This window comes from Cetorhinus maximus, chromosome 7 (genome assembly GCF_964194155.1).
Source record: "Cetorhinus maximus chromosome 7, sCetMax3.hap1.1, whole genome shotgun sequence".
In the NCBI taxonomy this organism is placed as follows: Eukaryota; Metazoa; Chordata; class Chondrichthyes; order Lamniformes; family Cetorhinidae; genus Cetorhinus; species Cetorhinus maximus.
In genome coordinates, this window is record NC_135885.1 from 17,913,146 (window position 1) to 17,933,828 (window position 20,683).

At 41.3% G+C, this 20,683-nt stretch overlaps 2 protein-coding genes across 2 annotated transcripts in view; one reads left to right on the forward strand and one right to left on the reverse strand.

The window, feature by feature from the left end:
* Positions 1–20,683, reverse strand: part of LOC144682622 (PI-PLC X domain-containing protein 1-like) — a 705,325-nt gene that overhangs the window by 575,270 nt on the left and 109,372 nt on the right. The window lies entirely within an intron of this gene.
* The window catches only part of cyfip1 (cytoplasmic FMR1 interacting protein 1), a 218,662-nt gene that overhangs the window by 57,624 nt on the left and 140,355 nt on the right, over positions 1–20,683 (forward strand). The window contains exons 6-11 of the mRNA XM_078545117.1: positions 1,009–1,190; positions 2,669–2,765; positions 5,541–5,669; positions 11,268–11,372; positions 17,774–17,865; positions 19,966–20,083. Coding sequence (XP_078401243.1) covers positions 1,009–1,190; positions 2,669–2,765; positions 5,541–5,669; positions 11,268–11,372; positions 17,774–17,865; positions 19,966–20,083 — 723 coding nt within the window. The remainder of the gene's footprint in view (positions 1–1,008; positions 1,191–2,668; positions 2,766–5,540; positions 5,670–11,267; positions 11,373–17,773; positions 17,866–19,965; positions 20,084–20,683) is intronic.

The window sequence follows — 20,683 nt, forward strand, 5'->3', positions numbered from 1 at the left end:
TTCTTCTAATGTATTTGTATTACATTTCATCATATAGCATTGTTCTCCCACTGATAAATATTGTCCTTGATTGGCTTAGCTGCTTCAACAGAAACCTACTGTTACCCCTGTCCCCTTTTTCCTCTCGACACATTTGCTGTGATCTGTCCGTTTCCCCTCTCTGGTAACCATCTCGAGCTAAACCAGTTGCATTTGATCCAAGAAGAGCTTCCGACCACATATCCACTCCATCACTAAGACCACCTATTCCCACCTCCGCTATTACGCCTGACTCTGGTCTGCCTCAGCTAACCTACTGCTAAAACCCACATTGATGATTTTGTTACTTCTATACTTGATTTTTCCAATGGTTTCCTGACTGACTTCCCATCTTCCATCCTTCATCAACTTGACCTCATCCAAAACTCTGTTATCGATATTCTAACTTACACCAAGTCCTAGTCACCCATGATCCTTGTGCATGATGACCTACTTTTGCTTCTGGTCCAGCACTGCCTCAATTTCACATGCTGACCCTTGTTTTCAGATTTCTTCATGGCCTGGCTCCTCCCTATCTCTCTCATCTCCTCCAGCCCTTCAACCCTCTGAGATCTTTGTGCTTCTGCAGTTCCAGGCTCCTACGCATCCGGGTTTTAGTTGTTGCATCATTGGTGGTGCTTTTAGCTGTCTGGGCCCTAGGCTCTGGAATTTTCTTCCTAAACCTCCCCTCCCTTTCTATCTCTCTCTTCTCCTTTAAGATGCTCATTCAAACCTACCTGTTTTGACTAAGCTTTTGGTCACCTGTCCTGATATCTGACATGATTGTGTCAAATTTTGATTGGCAGTGCTACTGTGAAGCACTTTGGGACATTTTATTATGTTAGACACACTACATAAATGCAAGGTGTTGTATAAATTTAACTGCTATTAAGTTTGGTTTTGTTTTTTTTTGCAATTACTCAAGATGCACTTAAAACCTGCATGTGAACTTGATTTACACTCTTAACTTTATTTGCCTGTATTCAACAGCGCAATGCAATTGACCGATTTTGTAATGAGGTGAAGAGACTATGTCATGCAGAGAGGAGGCGAGATTTTGTTTCAGAAGCTTACCTTCTCACACTGGGAAAATTCATTAACATGTTTGCAGTATTGGATGAGTTGAAGAACATGAAATGCAGCGTGAAAAATGACCACTCTGCGTACAAACGGTGAGGCTTCATTTCTTAGTTTTTCTTTAGAAGTAGTAGTATGTCGGAACCTAGGGTCTGAAATTTTGTATTAATTATTTCACTTATTTTAAATGTAGAATAATTTGAGGGATATCATGTCAAAGTTAATCAACAAGTTGTAATATTGGTACATGCTTTAGAAGCATGAGAAGAGCATGAATTGTGTAAGTTTATCAGGAGTAGTTGCTGAGTAATATTTAAGAGGAGCAAATTTCTGAAATTAGAATTCATATTTCTTTTGACTAACTGCAGTTACTAATCTCAAGTAAGTCAGGACTTGGAAGTTGCCTGACAATTGGCAACATTAGTGTAGAAGGTATTGAGTATTAATCTAGTCACTTATTTTTCAGTGGAGTTGTACTTCAATAGGGGCACCTATTGGGCAGAATTTCCAGATTGGGTAGGGGGGGTGGTTAGGAATGCTCAGGCAAGTTGAGCAGTGCCACACTTGTGTAATTCCTGACAGGTTAGAAAGGTTTGTATCTACCTTCCTCTGAGAAAGAAAAGAAAGAAAGATTAAGGTGGCAACTTTCAAATTGGAAGAAAAATCTGATTCTGTTGTAAATCTCAAATTTAATGAACATTATTAAATTTAGTTAATCCTTAGAAAGTTAGAAGTTAATTTATGTAACTAATCTATTCCCTATGCTGAAACCATAATGAATTGAAGAGCAAAGTAAAAACAGAAAATGGTGGAAATTCTCAGCAGGTCAGGCAGCATTTGTGGACAGAAACAGAGTTAATGCATGAGGTCTCTGACTCTTCATCAGCCTGAAACGTTAACTCTGTAACTCCAGCATTTTCTGTTTTTATTTCAGATTTCCAGCACCTACAGTATTTTATTTCTGTAAAAAGCAAAATAATTTTCCATAGTTTCTGATAAATTCAGAATATCTATCTATAGTTTCTGATCAACTTTTAGTTGACCATAGAGAAACTTAACTAATTCTAAGTGGTTTGTGTGCTGTTGACCAAATGTGTCTTTTGTCAGTGTACTGTTAAGACATTAAAGCATCGGTATATTGCACAAGCCTCTAATACTGCCTGAAAGTCTTGTGGGGATCCTGCTTCATGTTGGCACACTTCCAGTGTTACCATCTGCACTTCAAACTAAAGAGGGGAGGAGGAGGGAATTGAAAATCCTCATTATGTTGTTAGCCTCATTTTCCTAACAATACAGGCAATACGATTCGTTATTGCAATAAACATCAGTTTCATCAGAGGGCAGTGCTAACCATTCATTTTGAATTATGTTAAATTTGTGATTGCATCTTAATTGCTTTACTTTATAATGGTGAGGTAATTCTAATTTCTTCAAGTGGTAGAAAGAGGTAGGTAAATGTGAAGAAGCTTAAAATAAGCTGTATATGCAGTAACTTTGTAATTTTTTTTATCATGTACAATAATGACTTTGTGGCGATCACTGAATCAACCGCTGCATCTGAACTTTATTTCAGAGCTGCTCAGTTTCTTCGTAAAATGTCAGACCCACAATCTATACAAGAATCACAAAATCTCTCTATGTTTCTTGCAAACCACAACAAAATTACTCAGGTAAGTGTGTTGTATACAGTCAGTTTTGATAATTTAACTTTTCCTGGGCCTCAAAGAAGGACTCATTGTTGAGTTGTTACTGTTTGTTTTTACCAATCTACCTCCCTAAATGCATGAGCTAATTGAAAATTAGCCTGAATGCAGATTTGCCTTCGTGTACTTAATGCAAAATGTTGTTATTGTGTTATTCTGTCATTCATGGTTCCTGTTTTTTGTATAAAGTTTAAAGCTTATATAAAATAGTACTGTATAGAGCAACAATTTTGACTGGATTGTCCAGTGGAAGGAGTATTTTTGTCTATTTTTGTTTGACAACCAGTACTGGATGAGCAGAAATTTTCTCCTATTAAATATTGGGAAGACTGAAGCCATTGTTTTTGATCTTTGCTCTAATTTCTGTTCTCTTGCTACCGGCTCTACCCCTCTCCCTGGCAACAATCTGAGACTAAACCAGTCTGTTTGCAACCTTGGTGTCATATTTGACGTTGAGGGTAGTTTCTGACTGCACATTTGCACCATCATTGAGACAATCTATTTTCATTTCTGTAACATCACCCGACTTCTTCCCTGTCTTAGCTGATCTGCTGCTGAACCCTTCATTCATGCATTTGTTACTTCTAGACATGACTATTCCAATGCACTTCTGGCTTTTCTGCCCATGTCTTAACTTGCACCAAGCCACTTTTACCTCTAACCTCCTGTGCTCGCTGATTTACATTGGCTCCTGGCCCAGCAGCATCTTAACATTAACATTTGCATCCTTTTTGGTTGAACCCCTCCATGATCTGGTCCCTCCCTACCTCTGTAATCTTCTCCAACCCCATAACCTGTTCAGATATCTGCACTCATCTAATTATGGCCTCTTCTGCATCCCCAATTATAATTGCTTCACCATTAGTGGGCCTTGCCTTCAGCTGCCTTGGTCCTAAGCTCTGGAATTCCTTCCGCACGCTGCTCCGCCTCTCAAACTCGCTTTCCTCCTTTAAGACACTCCTTAGAACTTAGCTCTTTGACCAAGCTTTTGGCTGTCTGACCTAATATTTCCTTATGTGGCTTTGTGTCATATTTTGTTTTATAATATTCCCGTGGCACTTCCTAGGATTTTGTTCTGTTAAAGCCTATATATGTTGTTTGTGAGCTGATGGAGGTGACAAGAGTGTGGAGTGAGAAATCAAGTTCTACATATAGTCAAGATGAAGTAAATTTTTATTTTAAAAAAAGGAAAATTGAGAGCAGAAACTGAAAAAACAAGTAACATTCCTGTTGTTAATAGTGCCTTATCACAGCATTTCGCATGGTGATTACATTTGGAACAGAGTAGCTGTTCTCTGACAAATATGGCAGCTGTTCAGCAGCAAAGTCCTACAAACAGAATGGAGAAAATTCATCAGTTATTTTGTTTCTTGTGGTATTTGCTGAGGGAAGAATGTTTGTCAGAACACACTTCCATTTTGAAGTCATGCCATTTGATCTTTAACATTCATCTATGAAGAAAAATGTACCTTTGATTTAAAGTTATCCGAAGTGCAATGCATCTGAAAATGCAGCTCTCACTCAGTACCCCCACTGAATTGTCAGACTAGTTAATGTGATGACCTCCAGTTGTGGAGCTCAAACCCACAAACTTCTGATCCAGAGCACTTCTAACTACGCCATGTTGCCACAGAAAGAAGATAAAAATCAACAGGCATTGGAAACGAAGCGGAGAAATAGTGGGAAAATAATTATTTATATAAAACAAAGTATTTTTTAATTAGAATAAATATTTATATGCAGAAGACTCAAGTGATGACATTTTCACTTGTAAGATGGTGTCAAACCATGTCCTTCTCTTCCTGTTCTGGTGTACTTAAAATAAGTTAGCACTTTTTCAACCAACCTTGTTCAACATTAATTTCTCAACTAGCAGATTAGCTGCTCTTTTGTCTCATTGCAGTTTGTAGGATCTGGCTTTGTGCAAATTGGCTATCCCACTGACCTACAATAACAGTGACAGCATCACAAAGGTAATTTATTGGCTGTTAAGCACTTTGGGACATCCAAAGAGCAGGAAGGGTGCTATATAATCTTTTGCTTAGACCAATTTGGTGTTTGAAGAGTTAAATTACACTAACAGAGTAGTTTGTAAACGAGACAAGAGGTTCATCTTGGCCAAAATACTAGGCAATGATGCAACATTTTATGGTTTAGTGGAAAAGTAGCCTGTTTTATGTTTCCTGACACCTGACATTTTCTCAGGTTTTACCTGGTAGAAATGCATTCTGCATATTGCAGTTGAAGGGGACTATGTGAATGTTGCTCAGTTTTTTCTTAGTATAAATTAAGTTCTGCTATTCTCAAACATAGAAATAATCTTGAGTTGCTTCTCCGACTCCATTGGCATATGCATAGTGTCCTGTGATACCAACCAGGAAGATCTCATATTCAACCTTAGCTGCTCTTAGCCAAGGAATCTAAGGGTGATAAAATGGCTTCACCACTCCTAGTTAAGGAAGAGGAAAAATAAATTAAAACCCTACTCTTGAATGCTATCTGATGAGCTGTCCATGACAGTCTGGTGACAGGATTAGGCTTGACTCTGTTGCCTCTTCCTTTTTACCCCTAACGTGGTGTAATTTGCTGATACTTCACGCCTCAGCTTACCCAGGATATATGCTTACATGGGGTGCTAATGAATTGAAGATGCATCACCAAAAAAGTCACTTCCTTCAGGTCCTATCTGAACTGTTTTATGTAATAAATGTATTTCTTAGAAATGTACCATTCTCTTCACAGTCGCTGCAGCAGCAACTTGAAGTCATTCCAGGCTATGAGGAGCTTCTTGCTGACATTGTAAATATTTGCGTTGATTATTATGAGAACAGAATGTACCTTACTCCTGGCGAGAAACACATGCTGCTCAAGGTATATACTTTTCCTATCTAAGATAATGCACAGTTTGTATCTGAAATACATCCAAATGGAATTAAATCTGTACAACATTTGTTAGGTTTTTTTATTTATTCTTTCATGGGATGAGGGCATTACTGGAAAAGCCAGCATTTGTTGTCCATCCCTAATTGCTTTTGAACTGAGTGGCTTGCTAGGCCATCTCAGAGGGTAGTTAAAAGTCAACCATATTGCTGTGGGTCTGGAGTCAAATGTAGGCCAGACCAAGTAGGATGGCAGATTTCCTTCCCTAAAGGACATGAGTGAACCAGATGGGTTTTTACGACAATCGATGACCGGTCATGGTCACCATTACTGAGACTGGCTTTATATTCCAGATTTATTAATGGAATTAAAATTCCACAAGCTTCTATGGTGAGGTTTGAACCTATGTCCCCAGAGCATTAGACTGGGCCTCTGGGTTACTAGTCCAGTGATATTACTCCTACGCCTTCAGCTCCCCACTATGGGTATAGTGACTTGTGGTGTAACTGAGTAGATTTATAATAATTTTATTTGTTTTACTCCTTAAACAATTGTGTTTAATGCTGGCTGTGTAGAGCTAGATCTATAGCAGTCTGTTAGAATAACTTGAAAATGGCATTTAATAGCTATTATAGGAAGAAAGTAGAAACCTACAGACGGGAAATATATTACACCCATGTAATGAAAAAGCTTTTATTTTCCTTAGGGAGCTGCATCAAGAAATGACATATAATAGACATCAAGCTAAAGATACTAATAGTTTAGTTACTGCGTGCAGGATTTAGATTACTGGAGGTCTGGTCTCCCAATGACCAAAAAAAACTGAAGGAGGTCTGACCCCTGACTTTGGTAAATCTGCATACAAATTTAATTGTAGTGAGTCGATCTTTTGTGATGATGCATGTGGGAGGTTAAAGCCAAGTGCAAGGTTCAGGTTAAGGAAGGTTAGAGAGATGGGAGCTTGGGTAGATGTTGCATGAAAAAAGAGAGGGGGGAAAAAAGAGGAGGGATGAAGGGAGGGGTTTATTTGGCCAGTTCTTTTACAATTGTTAGATTTGCATACAAGAACAAATTGCATAATCACTTCTGTGGTAGTGCATAGTGTCATAAATGCTGTGTCTACATTGGTATCGGATGGCAAATTTCACTGCCCATGCAAACTGGTGGAGGGCTTCGCACTGCACAATGTTTAAGTGGTACCAATGGGAATAACAGGTATTGCATGTGAATAGTAATATGTTAAAAATGGGTTTCCTCAGTGATAATATCATACTTGCATTTTCAGTGCACTTGGAGATAGATTAAATATTACTATGTAATAGGCTGATGTGTAGAGAGTAGCTTATGCGCTTGTGTTTTATCACATTGTTGCCACATATTTCGCATCTTCCCTGCAACACACTCCCCATACAATTGAATTGGCACATGTGGCTAGAAATCCTCCTGTATTGTATGGCATGAGGCACACGAGGTAGCTGACCCTCATTTTTGTGTCAGTGCAAAATTAGCGCTAAAACTTGAATGGAAACAGAGTTAACGTTTCAGGTTGGTTTTGATGAAAGGTCATCGATTAGAGGCATTAACTGTGTTTCTATCCACAGATGCTGTCTGACCTGAGTTTTTCCAGCATTTTTTGTTATTTCAGATTTCCAGCGTTGCAGTCATGGAATTATACAGCACAGAAACTTCAGCCCATCGTGTCCGTGCACCTATCTATTCTAATCCCATTTTCCAGTACTTGAAATGCCATAGCATATAGGGCTATGGGCCAAGTGCTCATCTAAATACTTCTTAAATGTTGTGAGGGTTCCTGCCTCTACCAACCTTCAGGCAGTGTTCCAGATTCCAACCGCCCCCTGGATGAAAAGATTTTTCCTCAAATCCCTTCTAAACCTCCTGCCCCTCACCCTAAATCTATGCCCCCTGGTTATTGACACCTACGCTAAGGGGAAAAGTTTCTTCCTATCTACCCTATCTATGCCCCATATAACTTTGTATACCTCTATTAGGTCCCCTCTCAGCCTTCTCAGCTCCAAGGAAAACAACCCTAGCCTACCGAGTCTCTCTTCATAGCTGAAACGCTCCAGCCCAGGCAATATCCTGGTGAATCCCCTCTGCACCCTCTCCAGTGCAATCACATCCTTCCTACAGTGTGGCGACCAGAACTACACCCAGTATTCTAGCTGTGGCTTAACTAGTGTTTTAGACACCTCCAACATAACTTCCCTACTCTTAAATTCTATGCCTTGGCTAATAAAGGCAAGTATCCCATATGCCTTCTTAACCACTTTAACTACCTGTGCTGCTGCCTTCAGGGATCTATGGACATGTACACCAAGGTCCGTCTGATCGTCTGTACTTCCTAAGGTCCTACCACTCATTGTGTATTCCCTTGCTGTGTTAGTCCTCCCAAAATGCATCACCTCACACTTCTGAGGATGAAATTCCATTTGGAGCGCTGACCATCTTATCAGCCCATCTATATCGTCCTGTAATCTAAGGCTTTCCTCTTGCTATTTACGACACCACCAATTTTCGTGTCATCTGGGAAATTATTGATCACACCTCCTATATTCACGTCTAAATCATTAATGTACGCTACAAACAGCAAGGATCCCAGCATCGCTCCCTGTGGAACACCACTCGTCACAGGCTTCCAATCACAAAAACAACCTTTGACCATCACCCTCTGCCTCCTGCCACTAAGCCAATTTTGGATCCAATTTGCCAAATTGCCCTGGATCCCATGGGCTGTAATCTTGACCATTCTCCCATGTGGGACCTTGTGAAAAGCCTTACTGTCCATGTAGACTACATCAACTGCACTACCTTCATCTACACAACTAGTCATCTCCTTGAAAAATTTAATCAAATTTGTTAGACATGAGCTCCCCCTGACAAAGCCATGCTGACCATCCCTGATTAATCCCTGCTTCTCCAAGCGGAGATTAATCCTGTCCCGCAGAATTTTTTCCAATAGTTTCCCTGCCACTGATGTTAGACTCACTGGCCTGTAATTACCTGCTTTATCCCTACCACCCTTCTTGAATAATGGTACTACATTCACCGCCCTCCAGCCCTCTGGCACTTCTCCTGTGGCCAGAAAGAATTTGAAAATTAGTGTCAGAGCCCCTGCAACCCCCTCCCTTGCCTCACATAGCCTGGGATACATCTCATCTGGGCCTGGGAATTTATCCACTTTTAAGCCTGCTAAAACCGCTAATACCTCCACCTTTTCAATGCTAATTTGTTCAAGTATATCACAGTCCCCCTCCCTGATTTCTACACCGACATCATCCTTCTCCATAGTGAACACGGATGAAAAGTAATCATTTAAAACATCACCTACATCCTCCGGTTCCACGCACAGATTGCCACTTTGGTCCCTAATGGGCCCTACTCTTTCCCTTTAATATATTCATAAAATGCCTTGGGATTTTCCTTTACCTTGCCTGCCAGTGTTATTTTCATGTCCCCTCTTCACTCTCCTAATTACTTTTGTATACTTTCTATACTCATCTAGGGCTTCCGCTGTTTTCAGCCCTTTGTATCTGCCATAAACCTTTTCTTCCCTTCTCCAATCCTCTATATTCCTTGACATCCAGGGCTCCCTGGACTTGTTGGTCCTATCCTTCACCTTTATGGGAACATGTTGGTCCTGAACACACAGTATTTCCTTTCTGAATGACTCCCACTGGCCTGACGTAGATTTTCCGACAAGTAGCTGCTCCCATTCCACTTTGGCCAGACCCTTTTATCATATTGAAATCGACTTTCCCCCAGTTCAGGACCTTTATTTCTGGTCCATCTTGGTCCTTTTCCATAACTACCTTAAATCTTAGAGTTACGGTCACTATCCCCGAAATGTTTCCCATTGACACTTCTACCACTTGCCCGGCTTCATTCCCTAAGGTTAGGTCCAGTACCACCCCTTCTGTTGTAGGACTTTATACGTGCTGGCTCAAAGAGCTCCCCTGAATGCACTTCAAGAATTCCGCCCCCTCTAAGCCTTTCACGAACTAAGACTATCCCAGTTAATATTGGGAAAGTTGAAATCCCCTACTATTATTACCCTATTATTTTTACGTTTCTGAGATTTGCCTACATATCTGCTCCATTATTTCCTCCTGACTATTTGGAGGCGGAAAGTACACTCCCTGCAAAGTGATTGCCCCCTTTTTGATTTTAAGTTCTACCCATATGGCCTCATTTAAGGAACCTTCTAAGATACCTTTCCTCCTTACTGCTGTAATTGACTCCTTGATCAATAGTGCAATGCCATCTCCTTTTTTACATCCCCCTGTCACACCTGAAGATTCTGTACCCTGGAATATTGAGCTGCAAGTCCTGCCATTTCCTCAACCATGTCTCTGTGATAGCAACAACATCATATTCTCATGTGTTAATCAACGCCCTCAATTCATCTGCCTTACATGTAAGACTCCTTGCGTTAAAATAGATGCAATGCAGCCTTGCATTATTCCCTTGTGCCTTAACAGGTCTATATTTGCTCTGCCTTTCAGACTGACTTAGTTTCTCTTTGATGTTTGGCTGTGCATCACCCCCTACTATATCTCCATTCTGTATCCCACCCCCCCTGCCAAATTAGTTTAAACCGCCCCCAACAGAACGAGAAAACCTCCCCGCAAGGATCTTGGTCCCATTCTGGTACAGGTGCAACCTGTCTGACTTGTACAGGCCCCACCTTCACCAGAAACAGACCCAATGATCCAGGAAGCTAAAGCCCTCCCTCCTGCACCATCTCTTCAGCCACGCATTCATCCTCTCTATCCTTTTATTCCTATACTCACTAGCACGTGGCACAGGGAGTAATCCAGAGATTACAACCTTTTGAGGTCCTGCTTTTTAATCCGCTAACTAGCTTCCTAAATTTTTATTGCAGGACCTCATCCCTCTTTCTACCTATGTTGTTGGTACAGATGTGAGCCATGACCTCTGACTGTTCGCCCTGCCCCTTCAGAATGCCCTGCAGCCATTCTGTGACATCCTTGACCCTGGCACTAGGGAGACAACACGCCATCCTGGAGTCACGCCTACAGCCGCAGAAGCGCCTATGTGCACCCCTCGCTATTGAGTCTCTTGTCACTATTGCTCTTGCACTCTTACGCCTCCCCACCTTGTGCAGCTGAGCCACCCACAGTGCTGTGAACTTGGCTCTGGCTGCACTCTCCAGGGGTACCTTCATCCTCACCACTTTCCAACATGGAAAAACAGTTCTTGAGTGAGATGCACTCTGAGGCTTTCTGCAGTATTTTGCTTTTGTCTTTAACAGAATTGATTGTTGATTAATTTGGACATTTTCCAAAACCTTTTTAATATTCTGTATGTGGGTGTATATTCACTCCCATGTTGTTGAGACTGGTTGGGGAACAGAGTTCCGCTTTTGTTTGTGAATGCATATGTAGAACATCTTAACGAAGCTCAGTACAAAGACTGTATAACATGAAGTCAATATTATACTTTGCCTACAAATATAATACAGGAGGACCTTTTTTTGGTGTTTGAAAATATTTTTAGATGATATTGTATTTTATATAGAAGGTTAAAATAAAATGGGACTTCTTGTAGGTGATGGGCTTTGGACTGTACCTCATGGATGGAAGCGTAAGCAATATATACAAGCTGGATGCCAAGAAGAGAATAAACTTGAACAAGATTGACAAATTTTTTAAGGTAAGTAGGTGTACGTTATTTTCACTTGAACTAATGAGGGCAACGCAAGTTTTTTTTTGCCTTAGTTTGACCACTGTTATATGTATGTGTTTTTCTAGGTATACTGTCAATTTTTTGCATGTATCTGTAATTGTACTTCAGTTGTCAGAAGAAGTCTTGATTTTTTTTCTTTCGCCCTGCATGTTATAGGTTAGACATTTAGTACCTTTAAAAGCTATAAGCTGTTCAGAATGTCAAAAACATTTTACAGTTAGAAAACTAGGAGGAAAATGTTGACATGCATTTGTATTGGTTGCTTGCTGTCCACTTAATCTTGTACAAAATGGGTACCACATTGAAGTGGAATATAGGAAGCAGTTGGTGAGATGATTTTAAATCTATGATGTGTTGAAAGGAGACATAAAACGCAGCGATTGGAATATGCAATAAAAATACTAGTGCTTTTCGTCAGCCTTTTTAAAAAAAAAACTTTTAGGTTTATAACACTTTTCCGCATCATATAGTACTGTAAAATCTGGCCACTGTTTTGAACGATGGCATGAAATCCAATGTTTTGAATGAAAAGAATTTGGTACTGTACTTATCTCTCAATTCTTCTCAGTTGGTTAACCACTATGTTTTTTCCATTGCTTTGACTTTCAATCTTAGTAGGTAGCTCAATGTGCAGCCAGAGACAAATGCAACAAGGGCAGATGTCGAATAAAATTGACATATGTGGTTGCTTGGACACAACAAGGCTTTTGAAATTGTTTTTTGGTTTACCTATGGGGAACTGATTTCCCATAGCATGCTCTATCTGCTCTGATTCAGCTTGTCATGCTTAAATCTGTGTGTAATTTTCAATGCACAAAGGGTGTTTTCAGTTGACAATCATGTGGTTTATGTTCAGCCTGCTTTTTGGACTGGTACAACATGTTGCACCTAAACAGTATTATTCTTATGTTTGTGGTGTGAAAACCTAGATTAAATGCAAAGGACTGCATTTTGTTTTTGATATACATTGGGTGAAGGGCTGAGTGATCGCTTATATGATGTTCTTAGCAATTTTGATTGGGTCTTATTCAATGTAGTTAGTGAGCTGTCTGAGAGTCAAGCACTGACAGGGAACGTGTCTTTTTGAAAGGATGGTTAACAGCTGGGTCCGCACCTTCAAATAAGGGTTGGGTATTTGGTGGGAGATGAGAGGGCTGTGAAAGAGGCAATAATTTAAAGATCTGAGGATTTTGCATAAGGATCTTGGAGTGAAGATTAGGTAATCCCAAGGGTTCAAAACTGCCCAGTCAATTAATAAATATTCCCAGACTTATTACCAGTGGTCAGGTTCAGTCCAAAAATATATTTGCAGGTAATTACAAATTCAATTATTGCTTGAACTGTCAAAACAACAAAAATGCTTCTCCTGTAGTACTTCTGAACATAAAACTGATTCACAGTATAGTTGCTAAAGTTTTTCTGTGATGCATTGCTAGCACAGAGCTTTCAGATTAGCTCAGTACTTGCCACGCCTATAGCCAAACTGTTCCAGTACAGCTACAACACTGGCATGCACCGGGCTTTGTGGAAAATTGCCCAGGCATGTCCTGTACGCAAAAAGCAGGACGAATTCAACCCAGCCAATTACTGCCCTATCAGTCTACTCTGTCATCAGTACAGTGATAGAAGGGGTCATCAATCTGATTGGCATCACATTCACAAACATTCATTCCCTCCACCACCGATGCACAGTAGCAGCAGTGTGTACCATCTACAGGATGCACTGCAGGAATTCACCAAGGCTCCTTCGACAGCACCTTCCAAACCCACGACCACTACCACCTAGAAGGACAAGGGCAGCAGGTAGATGGGAACACCACCACCTGGCAGTTCCCCTCCAAGCCACTCACCATCTTGACTTGAAAATATATCGCTGTTCCTTCACTGTCGCTGGGTCAAAATTCTGGAACTCCCTTCCTGACAGCACTGTGGGTGTACCTACACCACATGGACTGCAGTGGTTCAAGAAGGTAGCTCACCACCAGTTTCTCAAGGGCAACTAGGGATGGGCAATAAATGCTGGCTCAGCCAGCGAAGCCTGCATCTCGTGAATGAATTAAAAAAAAAAGTGCTATCAAGTGGCACTTGCTTAGCAATAACCTGCTCACTGATGCCCAGTTTGGGTTCTGCCAGGGCCACTCAGCTTCTGACCTCATTACAGCCTTGGTTCAAACATGGACAAAAGAGCTGAACTTCGGAGGTGAGGTGAGAGTGACTGCCTTTGACATCAAGGCAGCATTTGACCGAGTGTGACATTAAAGAGCCCTGGCAAAACTGGAGTCAGTGGGAATCGGGGAAAACTGTCTGCTGGTTGGAATTATACCTAGCACTAAAAGAAGCTGATTATGGTTGTTGGAGGTCAGTTATTTCAGCTCCAGGACGTCGCTGCAGGAGTTCCTCAGGGAAGTGTCTTCGGCCCAACCATCTTAAGCTGCTTCATCAATGACCTTCCTTCCATCATAAGGTTAGAAGTGGGGATATTCGCTGATGATTGCACAATGTTCACCATTCGCGATGACTCAGATACTGAAACAGTCGATGTCCAAATGCAGCAAGACCGGGACAATATCCAGGCTTGGGTTGACAAGTGGCAAGTTACATTCGCGCCACACAAGTGTCAGGGAATGACCATCTCCAACAAGAGAGAATTCAACTATCGCCCCTTGATGTTCCAACACTAAATCCCCCATTATCAACATCCTAGGGGGTTACCATTCACCAGAAACTGAACTGGACTAGCCATGTAAATACTGTGGCTACAAGAGCAGGTCAGAGTCTAGGAATCGTGCAACGGGTAACTCTCCTCCTGACTCCCCAAAGCCTGTGCAGCATCTACAAGGTACAAGCTAGGAGTGTGATGGAATACTCACCACTTGCCTGGATGAGTGCAGCTCCAACAACACTGAAGAAGCTGGACACCGTCCAGGACAAAGCAGCCCGCTTGATTGGCACCCCATCCACAAACATTCACTCCCTCCACCACCGAAGCACAGTAACAGCAGTATGTACCATCTACAAGATGCACTGCAGGAATTCAGCAAGGCTCCTCCGACAGCACCTTCCAAATCCACGACCACTACCATCCAGAAGGACAAGGGCAGCAGGCACATGGGAACACCACCACCTGGACGTTCCTCTCCAAGCCACTCACCATCCTGACTTGGAAATATATTGACATTCCTTCACTGTTGTTGAGTCAAAATACTGGAACCCCTTCCCTAATAGCACTGTGGGTGTACCTATGGTACACATGGAATGCAGCGATTCAAGAAGGCAGCTCAACACCACCTTCTCAAGGGCAAGTAGGGATGGACAATTAGTGCTGGCCCAGACAGCGAAGCCCACAACAAAAACAGAAACAGAAATACCTGGAAAAACTCAGCAGGTCTGGCAGCATTGGCGGAGAAGAGTACAGTTGACGTTTTGAGTCCTCATGACCCTTCAACAGAACTAAGTAAAAATAGGAGAGGGGTATAATATAAGCTGGTTTAAGGTGGGGTGGGGGGGTGGAGTGAAGCTAATGAATAAATAAAAAAGTCTTTCTGCTGACTTAATGTTTGGAACCAAAGGTAATAAAGAAAAAGTTGTATCTCCTGAATAACAGTATTAGAAGGGAATGGTAGCAAAATGCTTATGTTACGAGATTATTTTAAAAAAAAAAAAAATTTCACAATGTGGATGTTGCTGGCTCGGTTGGCATTTGTCGCCTATGATTCCCATTGACTTCAGTTTTTCTAGGGCTCCTTGATGCCACACTCGCTCACATGCTGATGTCAAGGGCAGTCACACTCACCTCACCTCTGAAGTTCAGCTCTTTTGTCCAAGTTTGGACCAAGGCTATAATGAGGTCAGGAGTTGAATAGCCTTTGTGGAACCCAAACTGAGCGTCAGTGAGTATGCTATTGCTGTGTAAGAGCCACTTGATAGCACTGTCACCGACACCATCCATCACTTTGAGCGAGAGTAGACTGGAGCAGCAATTGGCAGGATTGGATTTGTCCTGCTTTTAGTGGACAGGATATACCTGGGCAATTTTCCACATAGTCATGCAGATGTCAGCATTGCAGCTGCACTGGAACAGCTTGGCCAGGGTTGTGGCTAGTCCTGGAACACAAGTCTTCAGTACTACCAGAATGTTGTCAGGACCCAGTGCCATCAGCCGTTTCTTGATATCACGTGGAGTGAATTGAATTGGCTGAAGACTGGCGTCTGTAACGCTGGTGATAACCCACTCACCATTTCTGGCTGAAGATGGTTGCAAATGTTTTGGCCTCGTCTTTTGCACCAATGTGCTGGGCTCTTCCATTATTGAGGATGGGGATATTTGTGTAGCCTCCTCTGGTTAGTTGTTTGTTGGCCACCACCATTCACAACTGGATGTGGCAGGACTGCGGGGCGTAGATCTGATCTGTTGCTTGTTGGCTCACTATTGCATGCTATTTCCGCTGTCTGGCATGCAGGTAGCCCTGTGTTGTAGCTTCACCAGATTGACACTTCATTTTTACGTATGCCTGATGCTGCTTCTGGCATGCCTCCTGCACTCTTCATTGACCCCAGCTTTGTTAATGGTAGAGTGGGGCATATGCTAGGCTATGAGGTTATAGATTGTAGTTGGATCCAGTTGTGCTGCTGCTGGTGGCCCACAGTGCCTCCTGGATGTCCAATTTTGAGTTGCTACTTCGGTTCAAAATTTGGCCCCAGAACGGTGGTAGTTCCAAATGACACGATGGAGGGTATTCTCAACCTTCATCTTCCCAGGACTGTGCAGAGGTCACTACTGCCAATATTGTCATGGACAGATGCATCTGCGACCGGTAAGTTGGTGAGCACAAGGCCAAGTAGGATTTCCCCTCCTGTTGGTTCCCTCACTAGCTGCCACAGACCCATTCTAGCAGCTGTGTCCTTTACACTCATCCTGCTTGGTCAGTAGCGGCGCTATTGAGCCACTCTTAATGGTGGACATTGAAGAGCCCAGCCCAGAGTACATTCTGTGCCCTTGTCATACTCTGTGCTTCTTCCAGTTGGTTTTCAACATGAAGGTGTACTGATTCATCAGTTGAGAGGGGGCAGCAAATTGTAATCAGCAATGGGTTTCCTTGCCCATGGTTGACCTGATGCCATGAAACATCAAGAGATCCAGAGTAGATGTTGATCACTCCCAGGACAACTCCCTACCAAATGTATACCACTTAAAGCAGGTTTATTCTGCTGGTGAGACAGGATATGCCTAGGGATCATGTTGGTGGTGTCTGAAACATTGTTTGTAAGGTATGATTTGGTGAGTACGACAATGACAGGCTGTTGCTTGACTAGTCTGTGGGAAGCGCTCTCCATTTTGGCACAAGGCCCCAGATGTTAATAAGGAGGACTTTGCAGAATTGACAGGGCTGGGTGCGCTATTGTCATTTCCGGTGCCTAAGTTGATGCCAGAAGGTCCATCCAGTTTCATTCCTTTTAGACTTTGTCATGGCTTGACACAACTAAGTGGCTTGCTATACCCACTGCAATGTGGCTGACTCAGAGTTGCCCTCTGAAATGGGGCCTAGCAATTAGGGATAGGTATTAAATGCTGGCCTTGCTAGCAATGTGGACAACCCAAGAATGAACAAAAATATTTAGATAATTTTTCTAATTTTATATTGAACTCTCCAAACAATTCAGCCTCCCGTTTCCTTTCCCAGTTGCCTCACATAAGTAATTATGTCGGCTTGAATTTTTTATGCACCATGGTCCTTCTCCTATTGTGCAATCTTCAGTGGATAACCTTGCTGCTAATTGGATTGTTCTCTTTACCCCTAACTGCCCATCCCCCCACTTTACTGCCGTGCTACACTACATCATTTCTTGAACTGTCAATTGTGAAATATTCACTATGCTCCCCAATTGCCGTGTTCATAAAGGCAATGCGTAACTGAATCATGTCCTCCTCTGACTAAGTGGTATAACAGGATCCTTTGGTGTTTCCTTGGTTAGCACTAAGGGATGCTTTTATTGGTCCTTGCGCCCTTTGGCTAAGGCAGCGCACTACTGGAAAGCGTAGCTGTGTGCAAGCCAACCTGGCAAATGGCAGGGCCTAGTTTGGTCTTGTTGTCTCCGACTGCTAAATTGCCAGTTGCTATTGTTAAGACTCAAAAGTAAGCAATGGCCGATTGGCCTTTGGACTAGAGGACCTAGAATTTCTTTATGAAGCTAATGATCTAGAGCAAGGAAAATTTATGTAATCCCCAAAAGTTTTTTCTTCGTTTTGTGACACTTGAGAGCAACCACAGTAGTGAAAACAACTTTGACTTTAAACTGAAATGAAATGCTTTAGTTACAATGTGTGCATAAAGGCCTCCTTCAAATATTTTATTTCCATCATGTTGCAGCAATTGCAGGTGGTACCATTATTTGGTGACATGCAGATCGAGTTGGCCAGATACATCAAGACAAGTGCTCATTATGAGGAAAACAAATCAAGGTAGGTATTCTGAGCCATTTGGCTTGTGAAGATATAAACATACCAGTACTTACTCATTGCAAGCTGTTGTGGAAATAAATGCAAACAGCAGTTTCTGTTGCAAAGGAAAAGATAGTGACATTCCTCAGCTAGGGCTTTCTGTATAACTCATGCCCATACGATGTGGTATAGTTACTGTTATGGCAGGCGGATGGTAAATGCCAAGCTGCCCAAATACCAGAGGGAAACTTAAAGCAACTGCCACAACTATTTGCAATTTGTACTTATTTCAAGATGTGGGCTTTGAATTCAGTAAAAAGGCCACCAAGTCTTATAGGTTTCTTATAAAACTAAATTAAACCTTTGTTGATAGAAGAAATGATTTTAAGCACATTCACAGATCTACAAATTACTGCTATGATGACTTCTAAATCCCCTAATTAATGTAAACCTCCGTTAAGGCAACAGTGAGACACACAGGTTTTAAAAGACCCAGGCAAAGCAACACACACTACCCTGAACAGTCGAATTCAAAATGAGTTTTTCTCAGTTTCAGTTCCTTGTAGACAGCAGTTTTGGGATTAGATGCTGCAGGTTTTTCACACTTGTGTTAGATTCCTTACTCATATGCCCTTACACACAGCCTTTGCTCCTTTATACATATTTTCCCCTTTGAATGCAAAATTCCCACTGTTTCACTATGTCTTTGGACTTTTACCTCTCTAATAATAAAATCTATCATAGTACTAATTGTACAAGCAATCTTTGGGAAAATAAACACGCTGTATTTCAATTTCTCCTGGCTAGGTGAAACATTTCACACATACCCCCCCCGCCCCACTTTTGAATTCAAGCCAGTCTGGTTTATTTAAAAATGTAAATATTCTCTTTACACCTGTGTTTACCTACTTAACATTTCAAACCTAGCTCGTCTTCTGTTACATCAAAGCCTTCAGACCAGCTGTCTTTAATTCAATTACTCTATAATAAATTCCAGTAACATTATGAAAATTATCTTTCTGACATTACCCACTGAAATTGGGAAGCTTGTTTGAGTGATTTTTAGCCAATTCCTTTGGGACGTGTTTAAGCAATTTAAATCCAGTTGCTAATGAATTTGGGGCCTGCAGCACAAGACTATCCCATATTCAACACCAACTAGCAGTCTCGCTCAAAAAGATGACTAGGGTGGTAATTGGGGAAAAAAATGTTGCTTTGCCTAAGAATGTGGCACTCTTATGAGTTTCACGCCGAGATGTATTATAACAGAGAAGTTTCACCTTGAATCTGAGTGCAACCTAGGAGTTCTTGGAACACCCAGGTGTTTTCCATTCCCTAGTGCTAATCTCCAATTCAATGAGTGTAAAGGAAAGAGTTAACAAATCTCATCAACCTTACTTTTCCATAACATGGAGGCAGGCAGATGTTTAACAATGCATTATATTATGTGCAGAGGGATGAATGTTTTCTGTGGATGGCAAGCATCCTGGATTGAGTAGTTGAGATGTGAGAATCAATGGATACCCCTCATTTTGGCTTGTGTGCCTTTCAAGAATGGGGCAGCATTTAAGCAGAAATTTCCCTCTATAAATCGAATTGCGTGGGCAGCTTTGATTGTACATAGCTTATGGAAGCATTGGGCTTGATGCATTGGCTTCCATAACTGTGAAATTATTCTTGCTGTTGGATTTTCATTTGAATATTTGTATTAAATCAAATCATTTCTGTTATTTCTAATTTCAAAGTGGAACACACACAAAGCATTGTATAAAAACATAAATCTCCATAATGTAAAAAAAATCTCGCATTAATATTGCTGAATATGTAAAATAATTTTTTGCATAGGTTTCTTAAAACACTGCATTGCACGTTCAGGAGGTACTTGTGATTTTAACAAGAAGAAAACCTTTCCAATATTCAATGAATTTTGTAACTTTAAAGTTAAAAATAAGGGAGACTGAACATATTTGAGAAGTAAATTAAGGAGCTGCTTTCAAATATGTTACATTGGAAGCAGGACCATTCATTCAAGATTACAAATTAATCTCGGGCTTAATCAACTTTTGCTTGCAATTTTGTGGTTTTAGTTTTCCCTCAATTGTGTCTGTGTTCTTGCTTAAGGTGGGCCTCCACATCTTCTAGTAGCAGTCCCCAGTACAACATTGTTGAACAAATGATTCAGATTCGAGAAGACCACATGCGCTTCATCTCGGAGCTGGCCCGCTATAGCAACAATGAGGTATGTGAAATTTAATCCCCAAGTTCAAGAATGCTTTATTTTGGTGTAACTATGTTTTCCCTGGAAAACCATTGTTTTTGGGGGAAAGAAAGCATATGTCATGTACTCTTGGGAAACAAAGCAGAACATGAAGTCACATTTATTACAAGCACAACATTTGTGCATAGCATGAACATATTTGTTATGAACCGTTATGTCCTTAAGATGATGGAGGGAGAGAGAGGTAAGATGCCTCTACTGGTAGCCTGGGTTTCATGTTGATGGTTGATCGTGATCATAATTCAAAGCAGGTAAAGTAATGGAAAGCTGCATTCTGATTCTTGGCAGAAATAAAACATTTGAATTAAAGGAAGGAGAAAGTCAAGGGCTTAATTTCAAGTTGCGATCTCAGAGGATCGTTGGATGTCTGTGAAGTCAACAGATTTTTGCCTGGTTTAGGCATAATGTGTGCAGCAAGAACAGCCTCAAGGATTCCATGTGCTTTATTTTTCTGCATGTTTTAACTTATTGGTATATTCCTTCTGTTGCTGTGTATATTAAGTAAAAACATTTTCCAGTAGCCAGGATTGTGACCTTTGGGAGTGTGCCAATATTTGCGGT